Raw genomic sequence first — 26,458 nt, forward strand, 5'->3', positions numbered from 1 at the left:
TTTTATTGTTGGTTTCTGGGGTTTTCTGAAAAGCTTTCTCTTCTAATCTCATTTAACTGTCTCCCAGACACTTCCTGAACCTCCAGTACTCTGCCACTTCATCTGAACGATAACACACATCATAGTCTAGTAGCAACTGCAGCATCTTAGGAGACCCAGCAAGTATCACCAGGCCAGGATTGGTTTGCTTCACTTCTCCCCCCAAGGCTGGGATAAGTCTTTGCAGTACTGAGAAGCAGGGGTGTGTTTTCTAAAGGGTGTTCTTTCTGAAGCGTGAGCATTGGGATAACAATAGGCCTTGCTTTTGGAAGCTCAAAGGGCTGGCTGGCACACAGCTTCTCGTGCAAACACGTTTGACCACACTTATATTAGACCATTAATCTGGATGTTCCCCAGCTCTTTTTCCCCACAACATCCAATAAAATACAGTAGAATGAAGGCTCCGTTACATGGTAGAATTGTGCAATGATTTGGGTTGTAAAGGACCTTAAAGCTCATCCAGCTCCAACCCCTGCCACGGGCAGGGACACCTTCCACTAGAGCAGGTTGCTCCAAGCCCCTGTGTCCAACCTGGCCTTGAACACTGCCAGGGATGGGGCAGCCACAGCTTCTCTGGGCACCCTGTGCCAGCGCCTCAGCACCCTCACAGGGAAGAACTCCCCAATATCTAGCTTCCTTATACTGCACAAGACTCCTGACTTATGTCTAATCTAAATCTACCTTCTTTTAGTTGCTTGTAGTTTGTTTCTGCTCCGTAATAGCATACTACATGCCTCTTTAATACCAAGAGGGCTAAAGGTGCTCTTTTAAACTGAGCTCTGTAAGGGCAGGATTACAAACCAGGCTGGTTTGAGTTTAGAAGAGCCCAAATAAGCATCGTGGCCATGGAATCTTTGCATTGTAAAAGAACCTACATGTTGTAAGCTGGTTGTTTAACTCTCCCGGCTGGAGAGCAGCTCTGGTTTGCAAAGCTTTGGCCCAGGGCAGAGTTTTACAGTCACATTACAAGCTCCAACCCAGGGGCTGGTTTTAATGGGAATGTTAATAACCAGAGCTACAGCATGTGTTTCTGTACCTTGAGCTATGCAATTTATTGCTCTTTTGGTACCTCATAAAGTAAGCATTGAGGTTTTTAAAAGAAGCTGTAAGGAACCCAATGATGATCAAATCCTGAAGGAAAACTGCTCTTCTGATTTTGCATCGGGGGTGGTTTTACCTTTTAAAACCTTTGTCCCATAAAACCTGGTGAAAACTGACAATAGCCTGTACCCAGCATGGTCACTGTGATTTTTCATTCCACGTGTTCCCCTCAATGTGATGAATATATAAACAATTTTCATAGTGTTTTGCCTGTGCATTGGAATTACACCGCCTAAGAGCACTTTTGCATGGAGAAACTGATGTCTTTCATCACTTTCCTGTTTGCTGCTCCCAGGGGATGCAGACTGGCCATATTTCAGTCTGTGGTCAAACATCTAAATGCTTGTTTCGGTATTTTCCTGCAGCTTTGCCGCCTATTCTTCTTCTGCCAAATAAAACCTGATGAATGTGTATAATCATAGAAAGGTTTGGGTTGGAAAGGACCTTAAGATGATCCAGTTCCAACCCCCTGCCATGGGCAGGGACACCTCGCACTAAACCGTGTCACCCAAGTTAAGTGGATGGAGTACAGTGAGTTAATATTAAAGCAGGCTTCCTTTTAGTTCTCCTTTAGCAAAATAGCTACTCATCTTGGTGTGGTTTGTAGCATATCTTCCTGCCATTTACATAGGTAAGGTTGAAGCTTAATGCTTTTACTCATGACCTTGAGGGAAGGTGGGTTCTGAAGGAGGAAGAACACAGGGCGGAAGCGAAGTGACCCATGTGTGAGCCTGGAAACTGCCGTTTCATTCCAGCAGTTGCACTATTGAAGGGCTCCATCTACACGAATTTGTCCTGATGAAACTCTTTGCCCTGTGGCTATTTTAACCACACAGGAGAGGAGCCTGTAGTGAGCAGCATGTACGGTCATGTCTTCTCAGTGTTACTTTGCCACAGGGGAGATTCTTATACCTGCTTCAGCTTTCAAGTCAAGGTTTGTATGAAAACAGCTTGCAAGCCCTTTTGGTGGGGATAAGTCAAGAGTAACGTTGCTGAGGGATCTGCATCTGTTGGTGTAGGGTGGATGGGAGGAAAGGTTTTAATGTGAGCCTAAGGTTGGCTTAAAACATTGGTGTTGATTGCCAGGAAAGAGAGCAATAAAGCAAAGTACAAAAAGCTTTAATGGTTTCTTGAGTTTTTAGGCAGAGGCAACGGGGATGTGAAGCTAAGCTGGACGTGGGACATGGGAGAAGTTCCTCAAGGATCAGGCACTAGGATAATGTTGGGGAGAAAGGGACTCCTTGGCCTGCTCTTACCATCTTCCCTGAGGGCAGGACATCAGAGGCCTTTTGTCTGAGCCAGTGCTGCCTGTTTTAACTTCTCTCAGCCCTGTTGCCTGGATGCAATCCAACCATTTCTTCAAGACATACTGCTCAGATGGGCTGTTTGTTGCCTCTTTGTCTTGTAGGTCTAAATTGGGTAAACTCTTGAGATCCTTGTGTTAGACTTCGGGTCCTGTTTTAGCCTCTAGCAAATGTTGTTATCTTCAATCTGAAGATTTCAAGCCTCGATATTAGTGGTGCTAGATTCCTGTTAGCTGAGCTCATGCCGTGGTTTGACATGGGTGGTGAGCTGGTGTAATGACTGGTTGTGGAGACGTCTTCCCTCCTGCCCCTGACCACAGCCTGCTTCTGCTTCTCCTCCTCTGTGCTTGTCTAACATCTGTGGCAACTTCAGGCAGCTGTGGTACAAAACTAAGCCAACCCTAAAACCCAAATCACCTTTCTTTTGTTCCTGATAGCTTCCTGAAGCTGTTTTCATGGAGGGTGGCGTGTTGGTGGCTGAAGCTCTGTGGAAGCCAGGCATTACACGAGCTCAGCTGGAAGCATCAGGCTCTCTTCTGCCTCAAAGTAAAGTAAATGAAGGCTGAGGCTCTGAGCAGCAGTCCTGAAGCAGTCTCCCTCTCCTCCAGCCCCTTCCACAGGCCAGCTTTACAACCAGCAAGGCGTTCCGAGCACCGTGTGTGCCAAAAAGAGCAAGTTTAGTTTATTTTTAACATCTCCACAGTTCCAGCACTGCCTCCCCACTGGCTGCTCGCTGTGAGGAGGAGGAGGAGGAGGTACAGAAAGCTCCATGCACTTGTCCAAGGCCTGGAGCAAAGCCCTGCAGTTCTTTGCTGTTTCCAGCCAGCAGACTGGAATGATGCTGAGTGTGGCAGGCGAGGGAGGAGGTTTTGTTTGCTCTTTTTCTCTTGTGCTGCATTGATTTCTCAGACACCATCTGCTTGTGGCTGACTAATCTGCAGCAGTAGCCAAGAGGCAGCTTGCTTTTTCTCTTAGAGATGCAGACTCATCCCGTGGTCCATGTCTTTGCTACCAGACTGGAAATCACTTGGAAACTGGGCTAGTTGGGGATAAAACTTAGCCACTTATTCAGTAGTTGATGAGAGGATGGGCAGTGGTGGTGGTAATGGTTCCTCGGTGAATAATCAATCTATCTCTGGGTGCTTTTGGTTCCCAAAATAACACAAAACAAGTTGATGTGGCAGTGGCTTAGCCTTAGACAGGAGAGCCTGGTGCTGGTGTGCAGCTCCTTAGTGGAGAGCCTCCAGTCTGGGCTGTCAGCGTTTCCTTATACTGATCTTTAGAGGCTTGTTCCAAGACCAGACTTGGCAGATTTTAGGAATGGGAACTCCTGTTAAAACTGGAAGGTGCTATTTGGTCTTGAAGGCTTTGGCAGCAGCCAGGGTTAAGTCATTGAGATGCTAAAGGAAGAAGTCTTGCTAAAGGTACCACTTTTGTTAATGATTTTGGTGTTCAAGTTCACTCGCTCTGGTAGGCTTTTATGTTTGTAGATGTGTAACTATTTTAGGAGTGGACTCCAAAAACGCAACTAAATCTCCTTTAAAAATGAGTCTTTATGGATTTCTGGTAAAAGCTTTGTAAGAATCAGTGTAAGCTTCAGCTCTAACTAAAACCAATCTCTTTCTTGTTTCCCTTTCCCAGAATATGACAGATACCTAGCATCTAGCAAAACCATGGCAGCCGCTTACCTTGATCCCAACTTGAATCATACACCAAGTTCAAGTGCAAAGACTCATCTCAGTAGTGGGATGGAGCGTTCCCCAGGGTCCATGGAACGAGTCTTAAAGGTTTTCCACTACTTTGAAAACAGCAGTGAACCGACGACGTGGGCCAGCATCATCCGGCACGGAGACGCTACTGATGTCCGAGTAAGTCTGGTTTGGGCATTCTCAGGCCGTCTTTAGCTGAAGTGTTAACTTCATGCTCCAGAAATGGGAGGTTAAAGGCTGGAAGCAAAAAAACCACAAGCTTTGCAGTTCGTTTTAAAAGAATTACCTGTTGTATAGTGTGAGTAACTTCAGGAAAAGCTTTATGTGGTACCAACTTCCCTTGAGAACAAACAAAATCTCATGTATGATTGTGTATTATCCTAAATGAGAACTCTTCCCACTTCTGCACAATAGAAACTTGACATTTACAACGGTGGTTGTCAGTCTGAATACCACTGCTGATGGATGTTAGTTGGCTTTTGGCACTTTATACTCCCCAAAAGCTTGTGTGACACTTCACGGGAGGAGTGAGAACTGGGATGAAAGTGACATTAAGTGACACTTTTCATGTTAAATAAGTAATTTACATATTCAAGTGTAGTTGTGTATATTTACGTGTTTAAAATGTTTAAATGTAATGTGTACATTACAAAATAGCCTTGTTTGAACACTCGTTCCCCCATGCTGTGGGGAAATGGAACTGAAGAGTCCATTCTTCCCCCCCTAAGTCCCTTTGTTCCCCTCTCCCCCAGTCACCAGCTACTTGTTTTTACCATGTTTGTCCTCCAGTTAGTTGTGCAAAAACCAAAGTTGGGCATTTTTAAGATTAACTTTAAGTATCTGTGATCTGAGAGGTGTGTGGAGATGTTATGTGTGCACGAAAACCAGTGTTTGTTCTGAAGCATAATTCTAACGTTGAGACCTTTGCTTACCATTTATGACGTTTATTCCTTGAATTTTTGAGGTGTTGAGGTATTTAAGCTGAAATGAAGCTCAGTTTAACATGTCAAATGCTTTTAAAGCTTCGTGGTTTGGTTTCTAATGATCCTCCAAGAGCAGAATCTTGCGTGGTGGTAGGTGGTGTGGAGGGTTGTTTTCTTCTCTGAGGTTCTTACTATAGAAGCAGGTTCCCATCTGCTCATTCCTTCCAACGTTTGTATTCTCTGCATGTGCTTCAAATTCTACTGCAAAGACACGGTTCCAATGTGCTGAAGGGAGTTGTCAGGAGTTAGGGAGACCTGTTGTCTCCTTCTGCCCACTATTTCCTTCGTGCAAGAGAAAACCAAGTGAAAAAGACTGAGGTTTTGAATGTTTTCTCATCCTCTTGTTTATTTTCTAGCATGGCTGCGTATGAAAGCACCAAACAGCATTCCTCACAAGGAGATCTTGTGACCCTGATCACAGACCTTTGAAATTCAAGGATTTTCACTGGTGCTGATAAGAAAAGCTCTCTCTTGTCAGTTTAATAAGCTCAGATCTGTGTTTAGGAACTTGGTGAGCAGACAGAACAGAGGTACAATGAGAAGAATCAGTGTCATCAATAGCATAAGCTTATTTTTACATGGAATAGGGGTTTTTGGATGCCACTTCCAACATCTTTGCTGACAAGATTAGTGGTTTGAGATAGCTAATGTGATTGATTGGTTTCATAAAGTGTATGACTTGGTACAAGGGAAGAAAACTGTGTCTCAGTGTGACTTTAACCTCGCACGCCTCTATTATGGATGGATGTCAATGGATCTTTACGTGGTACCTGAAATCCAGGTTATCTTTCCAGAGAAGTACATAGAAACATGAAAAACAAAAGCAGAGATTACATCTCTGGTTCCTCCAGCTCAGAAATACCTGTGGTTATGGGCGTTAGGGATCCAAAACTTCCACTCCCTGTAAGAAATTCAGTGCTGAGTTCAAGTTGCAGCGTTACAAATCCTTGTTTCAAGCAAAAATGTGTCATATCTTTTCATAAAAGCAGGAGCAAAAGAACAGGAAAGTACCAGTTACTGGGGACTTGCCTTAATGTTTAGCTTTCTTATATGCACATTTAATGGGATTGTTGTTTTCTAAAAGTAGTGGAATTTTGGTATTGTTCTCCTTTCCTGATAGAGAAGAATGTGATGGGTTGCTTTTAAACTTTGTTCTTTTAATAAATATGGTTCTTTACTTTGTTAAACTGGGGCAGTGAGTGTTGAATGTGCAGGTACTCTGTACTAGAGATCCAGCACTGATGTATTACCGTGTCCTGACATTTATTCTAGAAACAGTAAACCCTTGTTGGAGGAGAAGCCTACATTCCATTGGAATGACTGCTGTTCCACCAAGCTGAATAATTTAAGGTTAAAATAGCCTTTAAGGGGTTTTATGCTTTAGTTTTATCCTCCTTGCTTTTGTGAAGGAGCTAGTCTGCAATGGAACTACATAGCATTACAAACTGAGGAGGAGGCTGGTGCTGGGTTTGGCCTTTGGCTTGTTCCCAAGATGCTCTGTAAGACTATTCAGAGGTGAATGTCTCTGAGACAGCTCTGCAGTGAAGAGGAAATGGCAAAAGGGTTTTCAAGGCTGCTCCCTGGTTAGCACAGCTCCTCTGGGATGGTAGCCCAGGAACCCTTCCAGTGTCCAAAGGAAGTCAGACTTGGTCTGGAATCTCCAAGGAGCCAACTCCAGGTAGTTCTGCTGGTGAGGCAAAGGACTTGGAGGAATGTGCTAACACCAGGGGAAAGTAAGGGTGGAACTTCCCCTCCGGAGTTGTGATTTCCAACATCTTCTGTTTCTAACACAGTTTGTCAATGGAAAGCATGTGTTTTGACAGTGAAAGAAGGGAGGAAAGGCTCCTTTATATGTCTTTTATGGCTTCCTGAGAGTAGTGAATACCTTATATACCTTCATCCTTGATCATGAAGGGAAACCCTTTTCATTACAGAACTCGCGTTAAGCTCAGATGAACAGGGCTTAGCTTTCCGTAAGCAGCTAGACTAAAGCTATGATTTCATTGCTGTTTGACTTGAAATATCTTTAACCAAGACAACAGTGTGGCTATATATATATGTAGGGTTTGCTTTGAGAACTTCTGGCTGTGGATCTCTGCTTATTCTGGATGGATTTAGTCCCTCAAAGACAGCTGTTTCCTCGGAGGGATGAGTCTGTATTCTGCAATGGATTCAAGGGCAGCTTTTCAATTCTTGGAAATGCTTTCTTGGATTTCAAAGAGCTGGCATGCTCTCTTTACCCTTCTTTTTCCCCTTGGTGTTATACTGAAGACATGCTTCATTTCCAAAAGAAGAAGGAGGAAAAAAAAAAAAGGCTTTTATGAATGTGCAGACAGTGGTCTGCTACCACAAATTGTGTCTATGGATAGCCATGCATCGCTGGAGGAAGAAAGGCTGTTTATCTTCCCTATTTATCTTGGCATGGCTTGTTTGGATGTGTTGTCTACGTGCATATTCACAGTGAGGGATTTGCAGCTTTGGGGCTGGAGAGGATGCAGGGCATGCTGTGCCCTGTTCGCAGCCTCAGGTGTGGCATGCAGGAGGGTGGGTGTTGCTGAGATGGAATGTCTTTGGTCTCAAGTGCACCCTGAAAGCAAACGTTGCCACCACATCTCGGTCAGCAGTTAGGAGTAAATCACCTTTCTGCTTTCCGGAGATGGGGTAGAAGCAGAATTGGGTGTTCCATATCAAATATATTCTGCATTTGATAAATGAGTGCAGTGCATTTAGATTGAGGGCTTAGAAAACAGGCATTGGAAACCTTGTGTGAGCCCTTATAGATGGCTTTTAGTGGAAGCTGCATTCCCACCCCAAAGGTACCCAGCTCGCATCCATTACACCTTCTTTTAAACATCTAGCCCTTAAAGCTTATTCTTGAGTAGTAGTTGTGAGAAGTACAGATGACATTATTTATGTGGAAATAACAACCAGACATCTCAAACCAGGCTATTGCCAGACATGTGTCATACCTTGATCCTCACACAGGTTGGTTTTCTTCCAATTCTGTCAAAAATATAAACTGGATAGAGATGGCACTAAAACTTCAGCTGTCAGCTTTATCCTTACTTCTGGAGTTAGAGAGCAGCGTGGTTAGAAGCCTTTGACAAATAAAGACAGTGTCCAGTGCTCTCTTAACCTATTCATCATTCAGATGCCTTTTTCTCCCTTTTCTATGCAGTACCACCCTGACATGTTGGCTTCTTGAATGTTGGCAGAATAAGAACACAAAAAGCAGAAGAAAGAAAGAACATCCTTAGCTAAGGATATATCTAATTTAAATTTGAAGTCAAGGGGCATGACTTGCCTCTGTCCCGTCTCTACATCATAGACAAAGAGCTATTTCATCAGCTTCCCTACTCACCTGCAGAATCTTACTTTTCACAGGTAGAAGGCATGGATGTGAGGTTGGAATATTGTGTATTCCAGTCACCTCCCAAACTGGGAATTTGCAGGAGGAGAAGAAATTAGGAGGAAAAAAGTTGTTCCCTGTGAGGGTGCTGAGGCGCTGGCACAGGGTGCCCAGAGTAGCTGTGGCTGCCCCATCCCTGGCAGTGTTCAAGGCCAGGTTGGACACAGGGGCTTGGAGCAACCTGAATCCTGACTGTGCTTCAGCCCTTCTCATAGAATTCCAACTGATTCTACACAAAGGGCTGAAGCACATTCAGCCAAGACATCACTAAAGCAGTTTATTAAACTGCATTACTGCGTTAGGATTTGTTGCTTGGCTCTTCCCTGTTTGCTTCTCCTCTTCAAGCCCCATCATGTTGCTGCTGTTGTACTTCTACCCAGCAATACAGGAGAACTGAGTGTGTGACTGGAGATCCAGTTTGTGGTGGAGGAGTGGAAACAGGCTCTATAGTTCAAGTGATACCCTGTTAGCCAAGTGTTTCTTCTGGCACCCGTGCCAGCTTCCTTCTTGCTGTTTGCTTCCTCGTGCTGTGGCCTTAGCTGTGCTGGCATAGGTGCTGTGACTGTTTGGCAAACTCACTCCAGGTTAAAATGAATGATTGTCTTAGTCTTGCTTTTAATCCACATCACTTCTGCAGTCTTGTTAGCTGCATCCTCTTGCAGACTGGCACAGTTCAGAAGACTGCAGGAGGAAAAGAAATACCTGTTTGTGCTGGCACTGCAGTGCTGCTGAGGGAATAAGAGTATTAAAGCCTTATTTGTGAGCATCCCTCATCATCCGCTGCAGCATTCCTGCTTTCCAAACGTTGCTCGGGAAGGATATTGCCTGTCTTGAAAAAGGGCAAGAGGTTTATCAGTCTGACCTCAGTCACTGAGAGCACTGCCCGTGGTGTTCTAAATATGTGCCTCCCTTCTGAGAACTTCTCAGTACAAGAACTCAAACCTATGGACCTGCAAATGTAATCAGTATAAAACCAGCACGTATATGGTCCTGTGATGATCAGTCTGAGTCTAACAGAGACAAAAACACCTTTGGTCTTTAGAATGACTGTTTTACTTGTGCAAAATACTCTTGATGTCCTTGGATGAGACACACATCCAAAATAACATTTTAAACCAATATAAATAGCCCTTTGGCATTTTCCTAAAACACCTGCATCTGTGGATGGCTTCAAGTGAACAGCACATCCTGCGTTAGTGTTTAACCATGCAAGTGCTGCATCCAGGGAAGCTCTTACACTTTGCAAGGATAGGGGCCTTTCTACAAGGGCATGTAGTGGCACGACAAGGGGGAATGACATTAAGATGAAAGAGGGGACATGTGGATTAGGTATTAGGCAGAAGCTCTTCCCTGTGAGGGTGCTGAGGCGCTGGCACAGGGTGCCCAGAGAAGCTGTGGCTGCCCCATCCCTGGCAGTGTTCAAGGCCAGGTTGGACACAGGGGCTTGGAGCAACCTGCTCTAGTGGAAGGTGTCCCTGCCCGTGGCAGGGGGTTGGAACTGGATGAGCTTTAAGGTCCCTTCCAACCCAAACCACTCTGGGATTCTATCCATCTATAGTGAGTTCTGGATGTTAAGCTTCTGGAAAACTAAACTTCTTGTCAACATTTAAAATACTGTTATTTGGGAAGTGTGCAGTAAGCTCAGAGAAGTGCTGATTCACCCAAGAAGGCTGGAATGCTGCTCCAGCTCTGCTCCTTCAGTGCTGTCAGTGTGTGCTGGGAGGTTCCCTGTGGAATTACGGGTGGCTGTGGAGAGGTGCTTTGGGTGACAGATCTGTGTATGGCTTAAGTGAGAATGACACTGAGACACTTCCGTGGATGTGTTGCTTGAGGTGATGGTGTTGCATGGTGACAGAATCCCAGGCACTACAATAAGGTGTTTTCAGGCTGTAGTGTCACTATATACTTGTTGCAGGGCTTCAGTGGCAAAGTTCTTGTTCAGCTGCATCAGTCCCCAAATCTTGTTTATTGTATAAGGTCCAAATGTGTTCGCTGGATCAGTGCAGGAGAGAGAAAGTAGCACGAGAATGAGAAGAAGAAGGATAAGGGCTTTCCTCTTTGAATGTCAGACATGGGTCACCAGAGGACAACCTGCCTTTTGGTGCTGGGAGGGAACGCTAGAGGCTTCCTTTATGGAAACTCTAAATTCGTTTGCATCAGAGCTTTGGAGTTTACTTTTGTCCAGCTTCTAATTTAAGCTCCCCATATAACAACACCCAGGATTTAACACTCGATGTATAAATAGCATTTGCCTTATTTGAAGTGCTTCACAAACATGAACACAGTGTCCCTGTGTCAGAGGTGCTACTTAGAGACTTTTTCTAGTGCAAGACACTTTCTCCTCCCTCCTAAACAGGGAAATGAGGTTTGCAGTCACACTGGGAGTATATTCCAACTTCAATTTACTCACTGTAGCACATCAGCTTTGTTAATTTACAAGCAGGCAGTTCATTTTCCCCCCAGTTAGAGAAGCACAAGGTATTGCTGACACACACTGGGAGAGCGGGGGGGATCTGGTGCCTTTTGGCCTTTCTCTTGTCTTGATTTTTCAGCAGCCTCCTGAACAAACTGTGCTGGAAATTCTATTTTTGGGCACATTCTTCTAATTGAGGACGAATATTAATCTGGTTTTAAAATTAGCTGTGTTGAAGATCTGTGGGTTCTTTAGACACATGAGTGCTAATCAGGTTTCCAGCTATTGAGAAAGCTGGTTTTGGGGTTAAAGGGAGGGAAAGGTGACCCACCACTTCCCTATTATTGACAGAAGTTCCTCTGAGGACTTCCCATTCTCTTCTGCTCAGCTGTACAGCCTATTTTATGTTCGGGATGTCAGTGTTAGCTCTGGAAACCTAATGAAAGTCAACGTGATTACAGACAACAGCATTCAGCTGGCAGATGGTGGTGTGGCTTCCTTACAGTTGGAGGGTGTTTATGAGAATGACAACAGACACATGACAACTCCTCATGGAAATTTCTATTCGTGTGGGTATCTTGCATATACCCAAAGTGAAATCCGGAGAAGGTTGCTGTTGGAATCAAGCTTTGTAAGTTTATAATCCAGGTTGAGACTTTGGTGTCCCTTACCTTCTTCTTCCCCTCTCAAGAATGCATCTGAGGAGCTTCCTGAGCTACAAGGCTGGTTCTAGTAGAGTCTGGAGAGATGTCAGGTTTCCTTGGCTGTGCTTCCAGTTAAAGGAATGACTTATCCCAGCAGGATCTTGTTGTGCAAGTGGTTAAGTAGTTAAACTGTTCGTCTGGAAACATCTGATTAAGCATTCTGATCACTACCACAAGGAACATCAGGCGTGCTTCTGGCACGGCTTCTCATGTCGCGGCCATGAAAGACAAGAGAAGCTGTCACCCATCCCGGAGTGATGGCAGTGGCTTTGTTTGACACTCCATTTGCTCTGTGGAGTCTCAACGTGGTGTTTACTACCTGGTTGGAGTTACACACACTGACCTGGTTGTGGCTGCGGTGCCAGTGCAGGTCTCGGACATTAATCTTGGGCTGTTTGGGAACAGCCGCCAGATAAAACAAACCCTGTCCCACTGCATGGGAACTGTTTATAAGCTGCACTTCCTCTGCTGGGAGTTCATGTTGCTGAGTGAACCCACTGCTGTGGTGCTGGTTGATGCTGGTAGAAGATGTGGCTCAAAATGTTTTAACACCCAAATTCTCTGGTTTATTTTAATGAAAAAGTAAATAAGTGAATAGATGTTTCCCCTGCAGAGATGCCATTCTGAGTGTCTTCATCACTGCATTTGCTTATTTCTCCATTTTTTGGTTCTGGCTGTGGTTGGTGGTGGCTGGAATGAGCTCTCAAATAAAAGAGAAGCCACTTCAGGTGTTTGTTGCACAAAAAGGCTCCGGGGAGCCCTCAGAGCAGCTCCAGTGCCTAAAAGGGGCTACAGGAAACCTGGAGAGGGGCTGTAGGAACAGGACAAGGGGAATGGCTTTAACCTGCCAGAGGGGAGATTGAGATGAGGTCTTAGGCAGAAGCTCTTCCCTGTGAGGGTGCTGAGGCGCTGGCACAGGGTGCCCAGAGAAGCTGTGGCTGCCCCATCCCTGGCAGTGTTCAAGGCCAGGTTGGACACAGGGGCTTGGAGCAACCTGCTCTAGTGGAAGGTGTCCCTGCCCATGGCAGGGGGCTGGGACTGCATGAGCTTTAAGGTCCCTTCCAAACCATTCTATGATAAGTCTCCTTCCCACATGATAGAAACAGTCTTCCACATGCGTCCTGTGTGCTTTGCTGTTTGTGTCCATCTTCCAAGTTTGGGCTCGCCATCGCTTGGCAGTGGATGTCCAGCGCCTGGACATGGAGGAGGACAAAGGGTGTTGGGAGACACGGTGGTACTGAAGCAAACGATGCTTCTGAGGTTGCTCAGACCACTGTTATTGGAGACAAGGTGCTGGGCTTGATGGAAGCTCTTTAGACTCAGACTCCCTGAACTTACTGAGCACAGGTTGTGTTTCCTTCGTCTGGAGAGCTTTTATTGTTTTCTTACATTTCACTGTGTTGCTTCTGCAAGATTATTTAAAGGTTGCAGCTTGAGGAGATGTGTGAGCTGATCTAACAGCTCGCTGTCACCTCACCAGAAGCATGATTCCACTCCTACATGTGTCATCTTCCCCCTCTATTCAGATTTAGTGCTTCCTTAGTCTCTTTTGCGGTTAGTTTTCTGCTTGCTTCATTTGCAGAACCAGGGTCTGAAACGATTCCTTTGGGATATGAAATAATAAGTTTTGGGAAACAACATCATGCTGTAAAAAAACCTTTTGCTTCACTCACTCCAGGAGCCCAAACTCTGGCTCCTTATACTGACTCCGTGTTGATGTTGCCTGAAAATCAGTGCAAGAAGCAGCAGCTCATTGCTCTCTGTGTATATACGTGTGTGTGTGTGTATATGCATGGTTATACACACTCACACACGAGCATTTTCAGGCCATTACAGAGGCAGAAGCAAAGGACTCTGAAGTCCTGAAGGAAGAAGTGTGTGGGAGCAGCAATAGCCCGTGCTCCTGCTGAGCTCTGAGCTCTGCAGGGATGGGGATGTGCTGCCTGGCAGAGACAAGCCTTGTCTTCTCCTGGGCTGGGAGGCAGCGGCTCTGATCTCCTGCTGGCTTTCCAATGTGGATAAGAGGGGGACAGCCTGGCGGGCTGCACCTTGCTAATCCGTGATCCACTAACACAGCTGAATTTCAGTTACCGTGGGTTAGAGCTTTCTGACATGGATGGGAAGCAGCAAAGTGTTGTGATTCGTTTTGAAAGGTTCCTTTCTTGAGGAGAGAGCCTCAAACACTGAGATTTATCGCAGAGCCAACAAGTAGGACATTGGTTTTGTTTGAGAGTCTGCCCAAATAATTGTTGCTTGCCTCCTATTATAAGGGATCTGTGCTGAATCGCAGGAGAAAATGAGATCAGGGAAAAGGGGGAAAGAAACCAAGGGGCTGTGATGTGGCCTACCAAGTCCTGCTGTTGGGGCACTAATAGGCTGAAAGTCTGAGATGATTCTTCATTTGCAGATAAAGAACTACTTAAAAGGCTGGTAGTGGGTTTTTTTGAACAAATACATCTTGCTTTCTTCCACAAATGTGCTTTTTATATTTTGGCTTTTATGTTCTTCTGTTTTACACAGAGGAAATAGTGGCTTAATTCTTTTAAGGTGAATGGAAATGTATTTACTGCTGGTTTTGCTGGTAAAACTTCAGAGATTGTAAATGCTTGTCTGAAATAGTAGCTTACATTTGAACATGCTTGATATCCTTGCTAAAGCTGATACCTGATTTATTACTTAGTGTTATGTGTAAGTTATTACATGGTAATAATTTACGTTGTAAAAGTGTGTGTTTCTCTGTTTCAGGGCATAATTCAGAAGATCGTGGACAGTCACAAAGTGAAGAACGTGGCCTGCTACGGGTTACGGCTCAGCCACCTGCAGTCTGAGGAGGTTCACTGGCTACACTTGGACATGGGAGTATCCAATGTGAGAGAGAAGTTTGAACTAGCCCATCCTTCAGAGGAATGGAAGTAAGGCTGCACATCTGCTCAGTGTCAAAACTGAGCCACGGAAGTCTCTTTCCTTGTAATAAAACTATAACTGCTTCATAAAGAAGAATCTTGTGGTGGAATAGAGGTGGATGGGGGGGGGAGAAAACCACCAAACTTTTCACAAAGGGGTGTAAGTGGTGTTTTGTTTCTTTTAAGGGGTTTTTGTTGTTGGAAGGGGATTCCTGCAAACTGAAGAGAGCAGATAAGTGTAACTTGGGATTTAGAGGAGGCATAAAGTAGGAACAGACATCACAGAATCATAGAATGGTTTGGGTTGGAAAGGGCCTTAAGATCATCTAGTTCCAACCCCCTGCCATGGGCAGGGACACGTCACACTAGACCATGTCACCCAAGGCTCTGCCCAGCCTGGCCTTGAACACCGCCAGGGATGGAGCATTCACCACTTCTCTGGGCAACCTGTTCCAGCGCCTCAGCACCCTCACAGGGAAGAACTTCTTCCTTATATCCAGCCTGAACTTCCCCTGTTTCAGTTTGAACCCATCACCCCTTGTCCTATCGCTACAGCCCCTGATGAAGAGTCCCTCTCCAGCATCCTTGTAGCCCCCTTCAGACCCTGGAAGCTGCTCTGAGGTCTCCACGCAGCTGCTCTTAGTCATCTTTGTGTTGCACGTTCTCTTATGTCGATGCTACAGTTTATTTTTTGTGGGATGTGCATCAGTATTTTTCCTTCTGTACTACTATCCTTTCCATGATAGTAGTGCTGCATATAAGATATGAATAATTTATGCTGTGGAAATTTGTTCCGTAGAATACAAGTGTCAGTTCCATTTTTACGTGGCATTACAGCTTGCGTTGGGCACCTTACAGAACAAAGTTAATCGGTTTTACAAGCAAAATTTGCCATTGTTTTGAAGTTTGTGGAAAGGAATTGTATAAATACTCATGGAAGAGCTAGAATCAGATGTAAATTATTCAATACCTTTCCAGAGTGTCATTGAATGTTTTATCACATATATGCAGCCTGACATACCTTCGAAACCCACAGAGATTTGCTGTGCATAATCAAAACGCCGCTGTCATATTTGTAATACCATAACACAGGGTGTTTAAGATCATATGACAGTCCTTGTAAAAATATTTAGATTAGTAAAGGGGGAGAAGTCTTGGAATGGTGCTTACATCCTATAGTGTTAATAAACCAGTAACTGCCTCTCATGTGATTTGGTTTTTTAGTCATCTAAATTTAAAGGGCTGTATATTCACAGCGTTCAGAACTCAGATCTCAGCCCTGCTCCTGGACTGATCCAGATGCTGGAAGTTACACTGGTTGTCAATAGGTTGTACATAAAGTTACCAGAGTAAAATCAGTCTCCTCTATAGGCAGCTTTTGTTTGGTGCTGTATAGTTTATAATCTGCCAAGGATGAGGTAGTGAAGGGGAGATGCAGGGCTATGACCCTGCTTCACATGATAGAGCTGTAGTTAGAGCTTAGGAAGGTTAAATAATAGTGAACAGGGTGCCCAGAGAAGCTGTGGCTGCCCCATCCCTGGCAGTGTTCAAGGCCAGGTTGGACACAGGGGCTTGGAGCAACCTGCTCTAGTGGAAGGTGTCCCTGCCCGTGGCAGGGGGCTGGAACTGGATGAGCTTTAAGGTCCCTTCCAACCCAAACCAGTCTATGGTTCTGTAACTTGAGGGCAAGGTCACCCAAAATTCTGTCACTTCACTTCCTATGGCAAACAGTTCAGTTTGAGGAACACACAAGACTGAGCTTTGCCAGGGATAAGTTGTTACATTGCAAAGTGAACAGGAAATCATGGCTTGTGGGAAGTCTTTTTTCACCCATCCTCACATTTGCTTTTATATAGCACTCTGACCTTCTTGCTATGAAAAGACTTGTATTTCACACGAGATAGCAAAGGGTTGAACTATCTTGTGGTGCTTTTTTGTTTGTTTTCAATGAAAATCAGTAATACTAATATTACTTTTTCCTACCAGGAGGAAAGATTGGCACGAAAGGTCAGACAGAAACCTTGCATTGACTGTGCCTACATCTTCACTGTACTTCTACCTCAAGGATGTTTGTGCTTCTTAACTGTATTAAGCCAAATATCCTTCTTCCATTTCATTTCATTCTCTGGCAAGGAAAATAATTCCATCCAACATCAGAAAATTCCATATCCATCTAAATCAGGATGGAAAAATGATCAGAGTTACAATTATTGGAACTTCTTGCTTATTTGTTTGTAGTGGTTTGCTCAGGAAATAAGTATTCTGGAGTCTGCTGGTTTGTGTCATGGGGGGTAATGCTGTCTTATTTCTTTGAGTTAAGCAGGATTTAGCACTGCAGAAGCATTGGAGAATTTGAGTATAATTCCATGCAATTGCTTTAGAATAACCATAGTCTTCCAAATCCCATCTGCGAGTGTTCCTCATTGCTGAAGTCCAGCGACAGTGCTGCTGTTGGGTTTATCTTATGGAAGAATAAACTGTTCAATGTTCCTTAAGCATTTGCCTGTACGATACCTGAGCGTGTGAGGTGATCCCAGATGACCAGTGAAATACAAACCAAATCCCAGGGCTTTTGAATTTCATTTTTAATTTCATTTAAGGCAGTAAATGTTGGAGTGGATTTGTTTGCTTTAGGTTTCCTCTTAGTGCTTATGCTTGCAAGGCATGTGTTAAACTCGCTTTTGGATGAAAAACTTCCTTTTCACTTGTAGTAGTATTCCTGTTTTAATGATTGGATGTTTTTAGGGGCATGAGGGGGGAAATGGGAAAGAGCCTTCATCCCTTAACTTTCATCTTTACCTCTGTACTGCCAGGTAAACTAGGGTTAGGAGGATGTGGGACTCTTAAATCTTGGATAGCATCAACCGTCATCATTTCTTATAATTCTGAGCCTTAAACAGCAGTCACACTGTCTCTAAAGATGGTGTTTGCCCAAAGCACCTTTCCGTTTGCTGTCCCACAATGGAAATCCCAAGAGGTTCAAGTAACACGTTGTACATGTTGGAACACATTGTATGTGTTGGAACACACTGTGTTCCCCAAGGGGTAGACACCTTCCGGATCCGTAGTTAAGGTTTGTAGGCAAAGCAGGTCCTTGTAACCAGATGACACTCGTGCTTTGGCTCTAACAGGTAGAAGGTGCCCCAAAGGAAGTCCCAATCCTTGGCAGTCCTGTGCTCTTAAGTTTCGATGCAGTACAAATGCCTTGGCACTGGCACAAAGCCCAGAGCACCTGCAGCATGATTCAGTGAGTTAAGCTGATGTAACAGCTCTGTACCTCTCTTCTCCACAGTGTGCCTTCTCCCTCTTTTGCTTCCAGTTATCCAGTCCTTTTCCTTTCCTTTCCTCATCTTCTATGGGATGTGCAGCAGGTTGGATGAGCCTTTGTGGCTGATGGTCAGAGGAGAGGCCACTTAGTGGAGGTGGGAGATGAAGAACCTGTAACCGGGGTAAGCAAGTGGACCACGTGTTATTTAAGCAACCCAAGGAAGGCTCCAGATCAGTGATTCCAGGTCTTACTGGGCTTTAATGACCCCGACACTCACTGGAAGAGAAGCACAGCAGGATGCATACAAACTGCCCAGCATGTTCCTGGGTCTTCTGGGACAATTCTTAGCATAGGTGTAAGGAAGGCTTACAAAGTGATGCTCACCTGCATCCAGTTCTTGCAGCGTGAGCCTGGGCTGTAGTGACCATGAAATAGTGGGGTATCAGCTCCCAGGGGGGATCAGAAAGGACTGTGTCATAGTTTAACTGCAGCAGAGTACAGATCCTGGGTCTCCAGAGGACTTTCAGTGGGAATCCCATAGGCAGCAGCTCTTAAGAGCTGGATCATCCTTCTGGCTTCAGCAACTAAGTGTGTGTCAGACTGCTTATGTGCTCTGGTGTAGATGCAGAGCAGTAAGTCGGATAGTGATCTTCCAGTCATAGTTGTCTCAAACATAAGGGATCATCAGCTGGGATGCTTGCTCGGAAGGCAGGCCTGGTTTGTGAGAAAGGGCCTTGTCATCCTCATCACTTGGCTGTGTTTCAAAGACAGGAGATTTAGAGGAAATTGAAAATCAAGCCCATCCTGGAGTTGGCCTTTGGAAGTCAGCTCCTTCATTCCCATAGGCATAGGCAGAGATTAGGTTATTAATGGGCAATGAAGGTCGCTCTCAGTGACCCTCAGCCAGCAGCCAAACTGTTTGGCCTTACCTCATTTCTCATGAGATCCTGTTGCAGAAAGCCGTACTTCTTATGGCTCCTCAGTTAAGAACACAAGTCCCTGTAAAGCTGGAAGATTGCTTTTCCAACGTTTTCTTTATTCCCGAGAGAAAAGGTGTTCTGCATCCTAGAATGACAGAATCGTTTAGGTTGGAAAAGATCCATAAGATCAAGTCCCACTATTAAGCCAGCACTGCCAAGTCCACCACTGAAGCATGTCCCTCAGCACCACATCTACACGTCTTTTAAATACCTCCAGGGACGGTGACTCCAGCCCTGCCCTGGGCAGCCTGTTCCAATGCCTCAGCACCCTTTGGGGAAGGAATTGTTCCTCATCTCCATCTAAACCTCCCCTGGTGCAGCTTGAGGCTGTTTCCTCTTGTCCTGTCACTTGTTACTTGGGAGCAGAGACCAGCCCCACCTCACTACAACCTCCCGTCAGGCAGTTGTAGAGAGCGAGAAGGTCCCCCCTGAGCCTTCTCTTCTCCAGACTAAACCCCCCCAGGTCCCTCAGCCGTTCCTCATCACACTTGTGCTCCAGGCCCTGCACCAGCTCCGTTGCCCTTCTCTGGCCCCACTCCAGCACCTCAATGTCTCTCTTGTAGTCAGTGGTCAAAAACTGAACACAGGATTCAAGTATCCTGGTCTAGATCAGGGTGTCTGAGACACTATGTGTGCTGTATGTAAGATCATCCAGTTCCAGCCCCCTGCCACGGGCAGGGACACCTTCCACTAGAGCAGGTTGCTCCAAGCACCTGTGTCCAACCTGGCCTTGAACACTGCCAGGGATGGGGCAGCCACAGCTTCTCTGGGCACCCTGTGCCAGCGCCTCAGCACCCTCATTGTAACAGATTTCTTCCTTATGTCCAATCTAAATCTCTCCTTTCAGGTGTTCTCCACCTCTCTTGTATCTTCTACAGTCTGAAGGCTCTTTTTAGTTTAAGAACGTGTTTTCTGTGCACAAGAAGACTGAGTGTGCAGTTTTCTTGATGAAATAAGCTTGCCATACTATGAAATAACGTTCTCTGGTCTGTGCACAGTGTGTGTGTGCCTGTGTTTGCAGTTTCTGAATTTCCTTATTTCAATGATTTCTGTTGAGCCAGTGTGTTTTCAATGATTTCAAAGCAGAGGATACTGCAACTCCTGTTGCAGTGGAATCCTAAGCAGCAGTAACTCCTCGTAACTTTCTATCAGATCCTCATCTAAACCTTGATTAGAGGCAGCCAAACCACTTGCTGAAAAGAAGTTCTAGTCCTGCTGAAACCAGGCAGATTGAAATGTTGCAATATTTGCTCTTATCATCATGAGTAGATTGTTAAATATACTTATTTTTGGGAAGGGGTGTAAAGAGTTTTATGCTGTACTGGCACACCCAAAGGGATGAGGACATTTGTGATCAGTATTTCATTGCAGGAATGTGTTAGAGGAGGAAGCGTGCAGCGTGTGTCAAACATTGTGGGCTGTTACCACAGGATAAGCAATAGTAATAAATGTAGGGATTGGAAGCAGAAGTTTAGGATTTGAGAAGCAATAGAAGTTTGGAATAAGTCATGGATCAAGGCCAGTTCTGAATCTCCTTCACTCTGTGGTGTACTGTTAACTTGAAAAATAGGACTGTCACATCAAAAACTGGTTAATTCAGCTTTTGCATGGATCTTGATGGTGAATAAGGAGGTAGGAAACCTTCTTACAGAGAAATCCCTTCTGGAACAATTCAGACATGATCAGCACTTGATCAGAGCAGGAGCAGGGTCATGTTGCCCCCAACATAAGAGGGCCCCGGAGCTGCTGCGAGGGCTGGAGCAGCTCTGCTCTGGAGCCAGGCTGAGAGAGCTGGGCTGGGGCAGCCTGGAGAAGAGAAGGCTCCTGAAGGGGAGACCTTAGAGCAGCTCCAGTGCCTAAAGGGGCTCCAGGAAACCTGGAGAGGGGCTTTGGACAAGGGCCTGTAGGGACAGGCCAAGGGGAATGGCTTTAACCTGCCAGAGGGGAGATTGAGATGAGCTCTGAGGCAGAAGCTCTTCCCTGTGAGGGTGCTGAGGCGCTGGCACAGGGTGCCCAGAGAAGCTGTGGCTGCCCCATCCCTGGCAGTGTTCAAGGCCAGGTTGGACACAGGGGCTTGGAGCAACCTGCTCTAGTGGAAGGTGTCCCTGCCCGTGGCAGGGGGTTGGAGCTGGATGAGCTTTAAGGTCCCTTCCAACACAAACCAGTCTGTGATTCTATGTTCCTTGAGTAAGCCCTTGTTTTGTCTGTAGGATGTGGCTGCTGGTGAAGCTGTAACTCTGATTGCTACTCTTCCTTGGAGCTGCAGGATCTGTGTTCATCGTAACCAAAGAGAAAAGCTGTTGCAGGGGGTCCCATCAGTGGTTATGGCAGCTCATCCGCTGTCATTGCCTAATTGGGATCTCCCTTCCCATGGATCCGGACCTGGTTGTTATCTGCTCCAAGTCTTCATGGTTCAGTCCTCACTTAAACTTTGAGAAGGCAGCTGGGCTCTATGTTTGCTTCTATGGCAGAAGCATCTTTATGAAATGTGAGACACTACATTCCAGTTGAGTTCTCTGAGTAGTCAAAAGAGGGATTTTCCCTTTGGTTTTCTGACTTTGCTTTGATTTGATCCTTATTTTTAAGAGTGTTTGAAGTGCTTTATGTGCGAGAAAATCTCAATTATTATCTTTGTTTCCCCAGTTTAATCCTCTTTTTCTTGCTTTCCAGATATGAATTGAGAATTCGATACTTGCCAAAAGGATTTCTAAACCAGTTCACTGAGGACAAACCAACTCTAAATTTTTTCTATCATCAGGTATGCCCAGTTCTAATGCTGCTGAGTTTGGTGGGGCTTGGGATGATTTTGCTGAATTTGGCAAGTTCTGGATTTATTTATGCAGATAACATTACTGCAGAGACAGACACTGGTAAAATTCAAGGAAGCAGAAAGGGCAGGAAGCCCAGGGCATCCCTCTTGAGAAGTGGTGAGGAATGTTTTCCAAAGCCAAGCTAATTCTGCAGTTGTCTTCTTTACTCAGATAAAAGTTACTGTTGTTCAGCTGATTTCTTGCACTTATTTCACACTTTATTAAATTGCTCAATTTCTTTATTATTGCCAGCTGAAGAAGTAGGCAGTTTCACTACAATTCATAGAATTCTAGTGAAAACATGGAATGTGTTTTCCACTCTTTAGGTTACTTTCATTCTTTGAGTATCTGTTACTGATTAGTAAAACTACAGGATAGTAGAAGTTTCTATACATTAAGGACCTAAATCTTCATTTTGTTCACTTAAATACTTTGAATCTGGTTTTTGACTGGCAAGCTCCAAGTACAACTTCATGCAGGTATCTTTCAGGGGAGTCTGGACTAGGATGGTTATAGAACTCCATAAGAATAGACTTTAAGAATTGATGCATCTGTGAAAATTCCAACCTGTTACTTATTTGCTACATGTTAGATGGGTCTTTCCTACTCTCTGTGTGGTATGTTGTTGATGTTCATATGCTCCGGTGTTGTTAAGAAACAGTTTGTGTTGCTAATAGTGACAAGTTGGTGAACCAGATGTCGTTTTCTGTCATAGTTTTAAGCCAAACTTGCTATGTGGAGGATTAGGTTTAATCTAGATTGTTTAAAGGAGTCGTTTGCTGGAGTATTGTCATGGTAGAGATGGAGTAAGGTGGGAATGAGAAGCAGGGAGAGGGGGGCTTGTGTTGTCAGGTTAACATGCTCATGCTCATTTCTTCATTGTCTTCCATCCCTTGTTGTACACACATACTCCTGCTTCTGGTAAATGGCTTGATTGGTTTTGAATGTGTAGTGAAGTTTTTGTATTGATGTATGATGAAGTTGGCTTCTGAAGAGACAATTGTAGGGCAGTGATTCTCGGGATGTAGCATCCTAGTTTAACTGATCTGGGTAATACAACTTTTTAGTACTGCCACGGGTGGTTGTAGAAAGAACAAAATCCTGTTTCATTTCATTTTAGCAGCAAGTGACTTTCTTCATACTGGCTTTAAACATAGATTTTATAGTGATAGAACAAGGGGGAATGGCTTTGTGCTGAAGGAGGGTAGATTTAGGTTAGATACTAGGAGAAAACTCTTCCCCGTGAGGGTGCTGAGGTGCTGGCACAGGGTGCCCAGAGAAGCTGTGGCTGCCCCATCCCTGGCAGTGTTCAAGGCCAGGTTGGACACAGGGGCTTGGAGCAACCTGCTCTAGTGGAAGGTGTCGCTGCCCGTGGCCGGGAGTTGGGACTGGATGAGCTTTAAGGTCCCTTCATCCCAAACCACTCTGGGATTCTGTGATTTTTTTCCTATGATGCAAAAGTAGGTGATGACTTACAAAATGATTTCCTGCACTCCATCATTCCTCAATAGCTGGGAAGCCTCCTGCAGCATCCTCTCACTTGTGCCTCAGAGAACTTCTTTTTTCAAGCGAGGAATTTAAATTGCCAGAGGAATATTTTTTTTACATTTTCTGAGAAACACATTTTTACTAAATTGTGGGAAATGATTAGAAATAGATCCAAATGGCTCAGAATAGCAGGAAGGTTTAGAAGGTCATCAGGAACTGATATGCAAAGACGATAGCTCCGAGGATGTGACGATGCCCTGAATCCTGCTTCTGTTACAAAAGGAAAATCAGAGGTTCTTGTCTCCTTGCTCCACACACCATTTTTGTTTCACTTCCCCTTTCTTCTCCACCTTACCCTGAAATAGTTCTAAATGCAGTTCTTCAAAAGTCACTGTTCTTTGTTCTGGGGTGCTGCGATGTATTTGGGTCTCCATTGTCGTGGAAATCAGGCACACAAATTTCCAGAGCTGTCATTCTTTGTCCATGAGTGTTTTGCTTCAGAAGTCTCACTTGGTCTCTTGAATAAATTAGGAAAATGACTTTTATGTGGTGAAGAGTTAAGGCAATGCCACTGGCTCAGGAGAAGAAGGCAGGAAATGGATTTGAGCAGTAACACGGCATCATAAAGCAGAGCTACAACAGGGGGGGACGTGGAAAACCAAGGAAAGATGATTTTTCACATTCTGTCTCATTGTCATTCCTGCAACATTTTAACATCCTCTTTTGCTTACCACAGCTCTCAGTCAGACACATCATGTTGTACAGAGGCAAGAACAGCAGAATGTGCTGAAATCATACATGCACACATCGATATCTCAAGCTTTCTGCACAGAAATAACCACATTGGAGATAATGAACATAGGACCTAGTTATAGAAATCTGGCAGAATAACATTCTGTAATCAAATTGATATTTCTAGATGTAAGTAAAAGTCAAATACATTGCTACGTCATGTGTTCTGAGTGAGAAAACAGAAGATTTAGAGGTCCAGATGCTGCCTACGGCTAAATCTTTCTTTTCAGGATGAGGCTGAGAACCTGTTTCTAACTTGATAACGTCTAAACACATGTTGTCTGATTTATTAAAATGTATAGCATCAGATGAAAAGTTCATGAGGAGGAAAAGAAATCTGGTGACCTCTGTCACCCTGAATGGTCCGTGGATTTTAGAAAATGAGATTGTATTCTTGAATGGGAGCTGCAGAGCAGTGGTGTTGTTGGAAAAGAAACAGTTTGAGTAAAAGACTAAATCCTCAAGTGATCGTCATCTTCCAGAAGAGCACAGAACGTTTGTAAAGATAACAAAATGTTACCTTAATCACTGTCAGCAGACGTGGTTTATTCATACAATTAACCCAAACCACAGTTTTCAGGCTGTTAAACTGAAAACTGGCAGGTTTCTAACTTCACATGCATGACTACTCCCATTCACTCCACTGAGTGCATCGCCCTGGATAAACTGGTGCAAACATCTCAGTCTTCTCCGCTTGGACTTAATATGTGAAGTCTTTTATTTCATTTTTACCCTGATTTTCACTGTTTTCGGGATGCTGTGACCTGGTTTGGGGTTAGATATTCTTTGTTTTCGAGACTCCTGAACAAATCAAGAACCTGTGAGTAGAACTATAGCTCGAGGTGCCGCCGTTTGTCATCGGCGGCGGTCGTTTTGCCATCGGCGGTGGGTGTAAGCTGGTCTAATTGGAAGTATAAAAGCAGGGCACTTAATGAGGCTTTTCATAAGAGTGCCCCTGGTTTGCAATCTGTACAGCAAAGGATTAAAATCAGTGTGTGTGAGGGGGGAACCACACAACTTGTGTGTAACATCAGAATTAGTCGTACGAATATTGGTACCATGTGGTTTGTCAAAGCAGAGAATCACAGAATCCCAGGTCGGAAGGACCTCAAGGATCATCTGGGCCAACCTTTCTAGGCAAAGCATGATCTAGATTAGATGTCCCAGCACCACGTCCAGCTGAATCTTAACAGTTTCTAGTGTTGGGGAGTCCCCCACTTTCCTGGGGAGATTATTCCGATGGCTGATTGTTCTCATTGGGAAAAATTTCCCTCTCGTGTCCAGTTGGAATCTCCCCAGGAGTAACTTGTGCCCATCACTCCTTGTCTTTTCTATGTGACTCCTTGTAAAAAGGGAGTCTCCATCTTCTTTGTAGCCACCCTTTAAATACTAGAACATGGGGATAAGGTCCCCCCCTGGGCCTTCTCTTCTCTTGGTTGAACAAACCCAGCTCTCTCAGCCTTTCCTCATATGCATCTTGTGCTTCAGGCTGTGCTGCAGCTTTGAGCCTCGAGATGGGGTAGAGAAGCTGACACTTAGGCCATTCCTCTTGACTGGAGGAGTTGTGTGTTCAAGACATGTCATTTTCCATTCCAGTTGAGAGCTCTGATCAACAGCCTAATGCTAGAATTGTGCCTTATCTTTCACTGCTCTGTTTGGAAGGTGTCAAAGGTAGTGCGTGACAGGTCTTCTGAGGTGTCTTCTCTTCCATTCAGTGGAGCATTTGGTGGTGATGCAGCACTGCCTTCATTATTCCCTTGGGCCCAATTTCGGCCAAATCAGGCAGATTGGATCCCACCCAGTACTGTTTGAATTGGGAGGTTAAAGTGTTCAGAAATCAGGAAACCCCAGATTTATGGTTGCCTGCACAGTTGGCAGATGCTTGCTGTACGGGTTTTATGTCCCAGCCTTCAGCTGTGTCCTGATGTATTGTGTGCCCAAATCTGAACCAAAGTGAGCTCTAATCTCCTCCCCAAAACCTTAACTGTGAAGCACACAGGATTCCTGAGTAAAAATACCTTAAGTTAATTTTTATCAGTAACCTTTTATATTTGTTCTTGTGGACTGTTTTCTGAATCTCGAATGAAAATCTGTGTCTTCTATATGAATTTTTTCCATTTTTGAAGAAAACTTCAGAGGAAACAAGCATAAAGGTGCAAAAGAGGAATTAAAGAATCAGTTTTTCAAACAATGAAAATCAGACTTCACGTTTCTCTTGTACTTTGGGGGAGGATTTCCAGTTGCTTTCGATAAGCATTGGTGAAATTCATTGCGAGTGTCTTCCTTTCCCTGTGTTCCACTGATATATGGCTGTTGGGAGGTGGAAATGAAGGGGTCAGGCTTCTCTCTTTTGCCTTAATAGCTGAGTGAAGAAGGAAAGCCATGTCTCACATCAAGATACAGCTTTGAAAAACACTCATATAATGAGAATCAGACGTAAGCTGCTTGAATTGCCTTCCTTTTATCGTGGGACAAGAGCCTGCACACATTTATCCTTCAATAACACGTTAGCCTCCAGTAATTGGAGATGGTTTATCCCTTAATGAAAAGGGAGT

At 44.6% G+C, this 26,458-nt stretch overlaps 1 protein-coding gene across 19 annotated transcripts in view; it reads left to right on the forward strand.

Moving 5' to 3' along the window:
- Nucleotides 1-26,458, forward strand: part of PTK2 (protein tyrosine kinase 2) — a 158,604-nt gene that overhangs the window by 40,148 nt on the left and 91,998 nt on the right. For 18 of the 19 annotated variants that reach the window (XR_003994032.1, XM_030503294.1, XM_030503569.1 and 15 more), the window contains 3 exons: nt 4,086-4,312; nt 14,408-14,574; nt 21,484-21,571. Coding sequence is in view for 17 of the 19 variants with exons in the window: in XM_030503569.1 (XP_030359429.1) it covers nt 4,086-4,312; nt 14,408-14,574; nt 21,484-21,571 (482 nt within the window). In the remaining 2 variants the exon portion in view is untranslated. Of the gene's footprint in view, nt 1-4,085; nt 4,313-14,407; nt 14,575-21,483; nt 21,572-26,458 lie in introns of those variants that run through there. The other variant, XM_030503384.1, reaches the window with a different exon arrangement.

Source organism: Strigops habroptila, chromosome 1, assembly GCF_004027225.2.
Source record: "Strigops habroptila isolate Jane chromosome 1, bStrHab1.2.pri, whole genome shotgun sequence".
Classification (NCBI taxonomy): Eukaryota; Metazoa; Chordata; class Aves; order Psittaciformes; family Psittacidae; genus Strigops; species Strigops habroptila.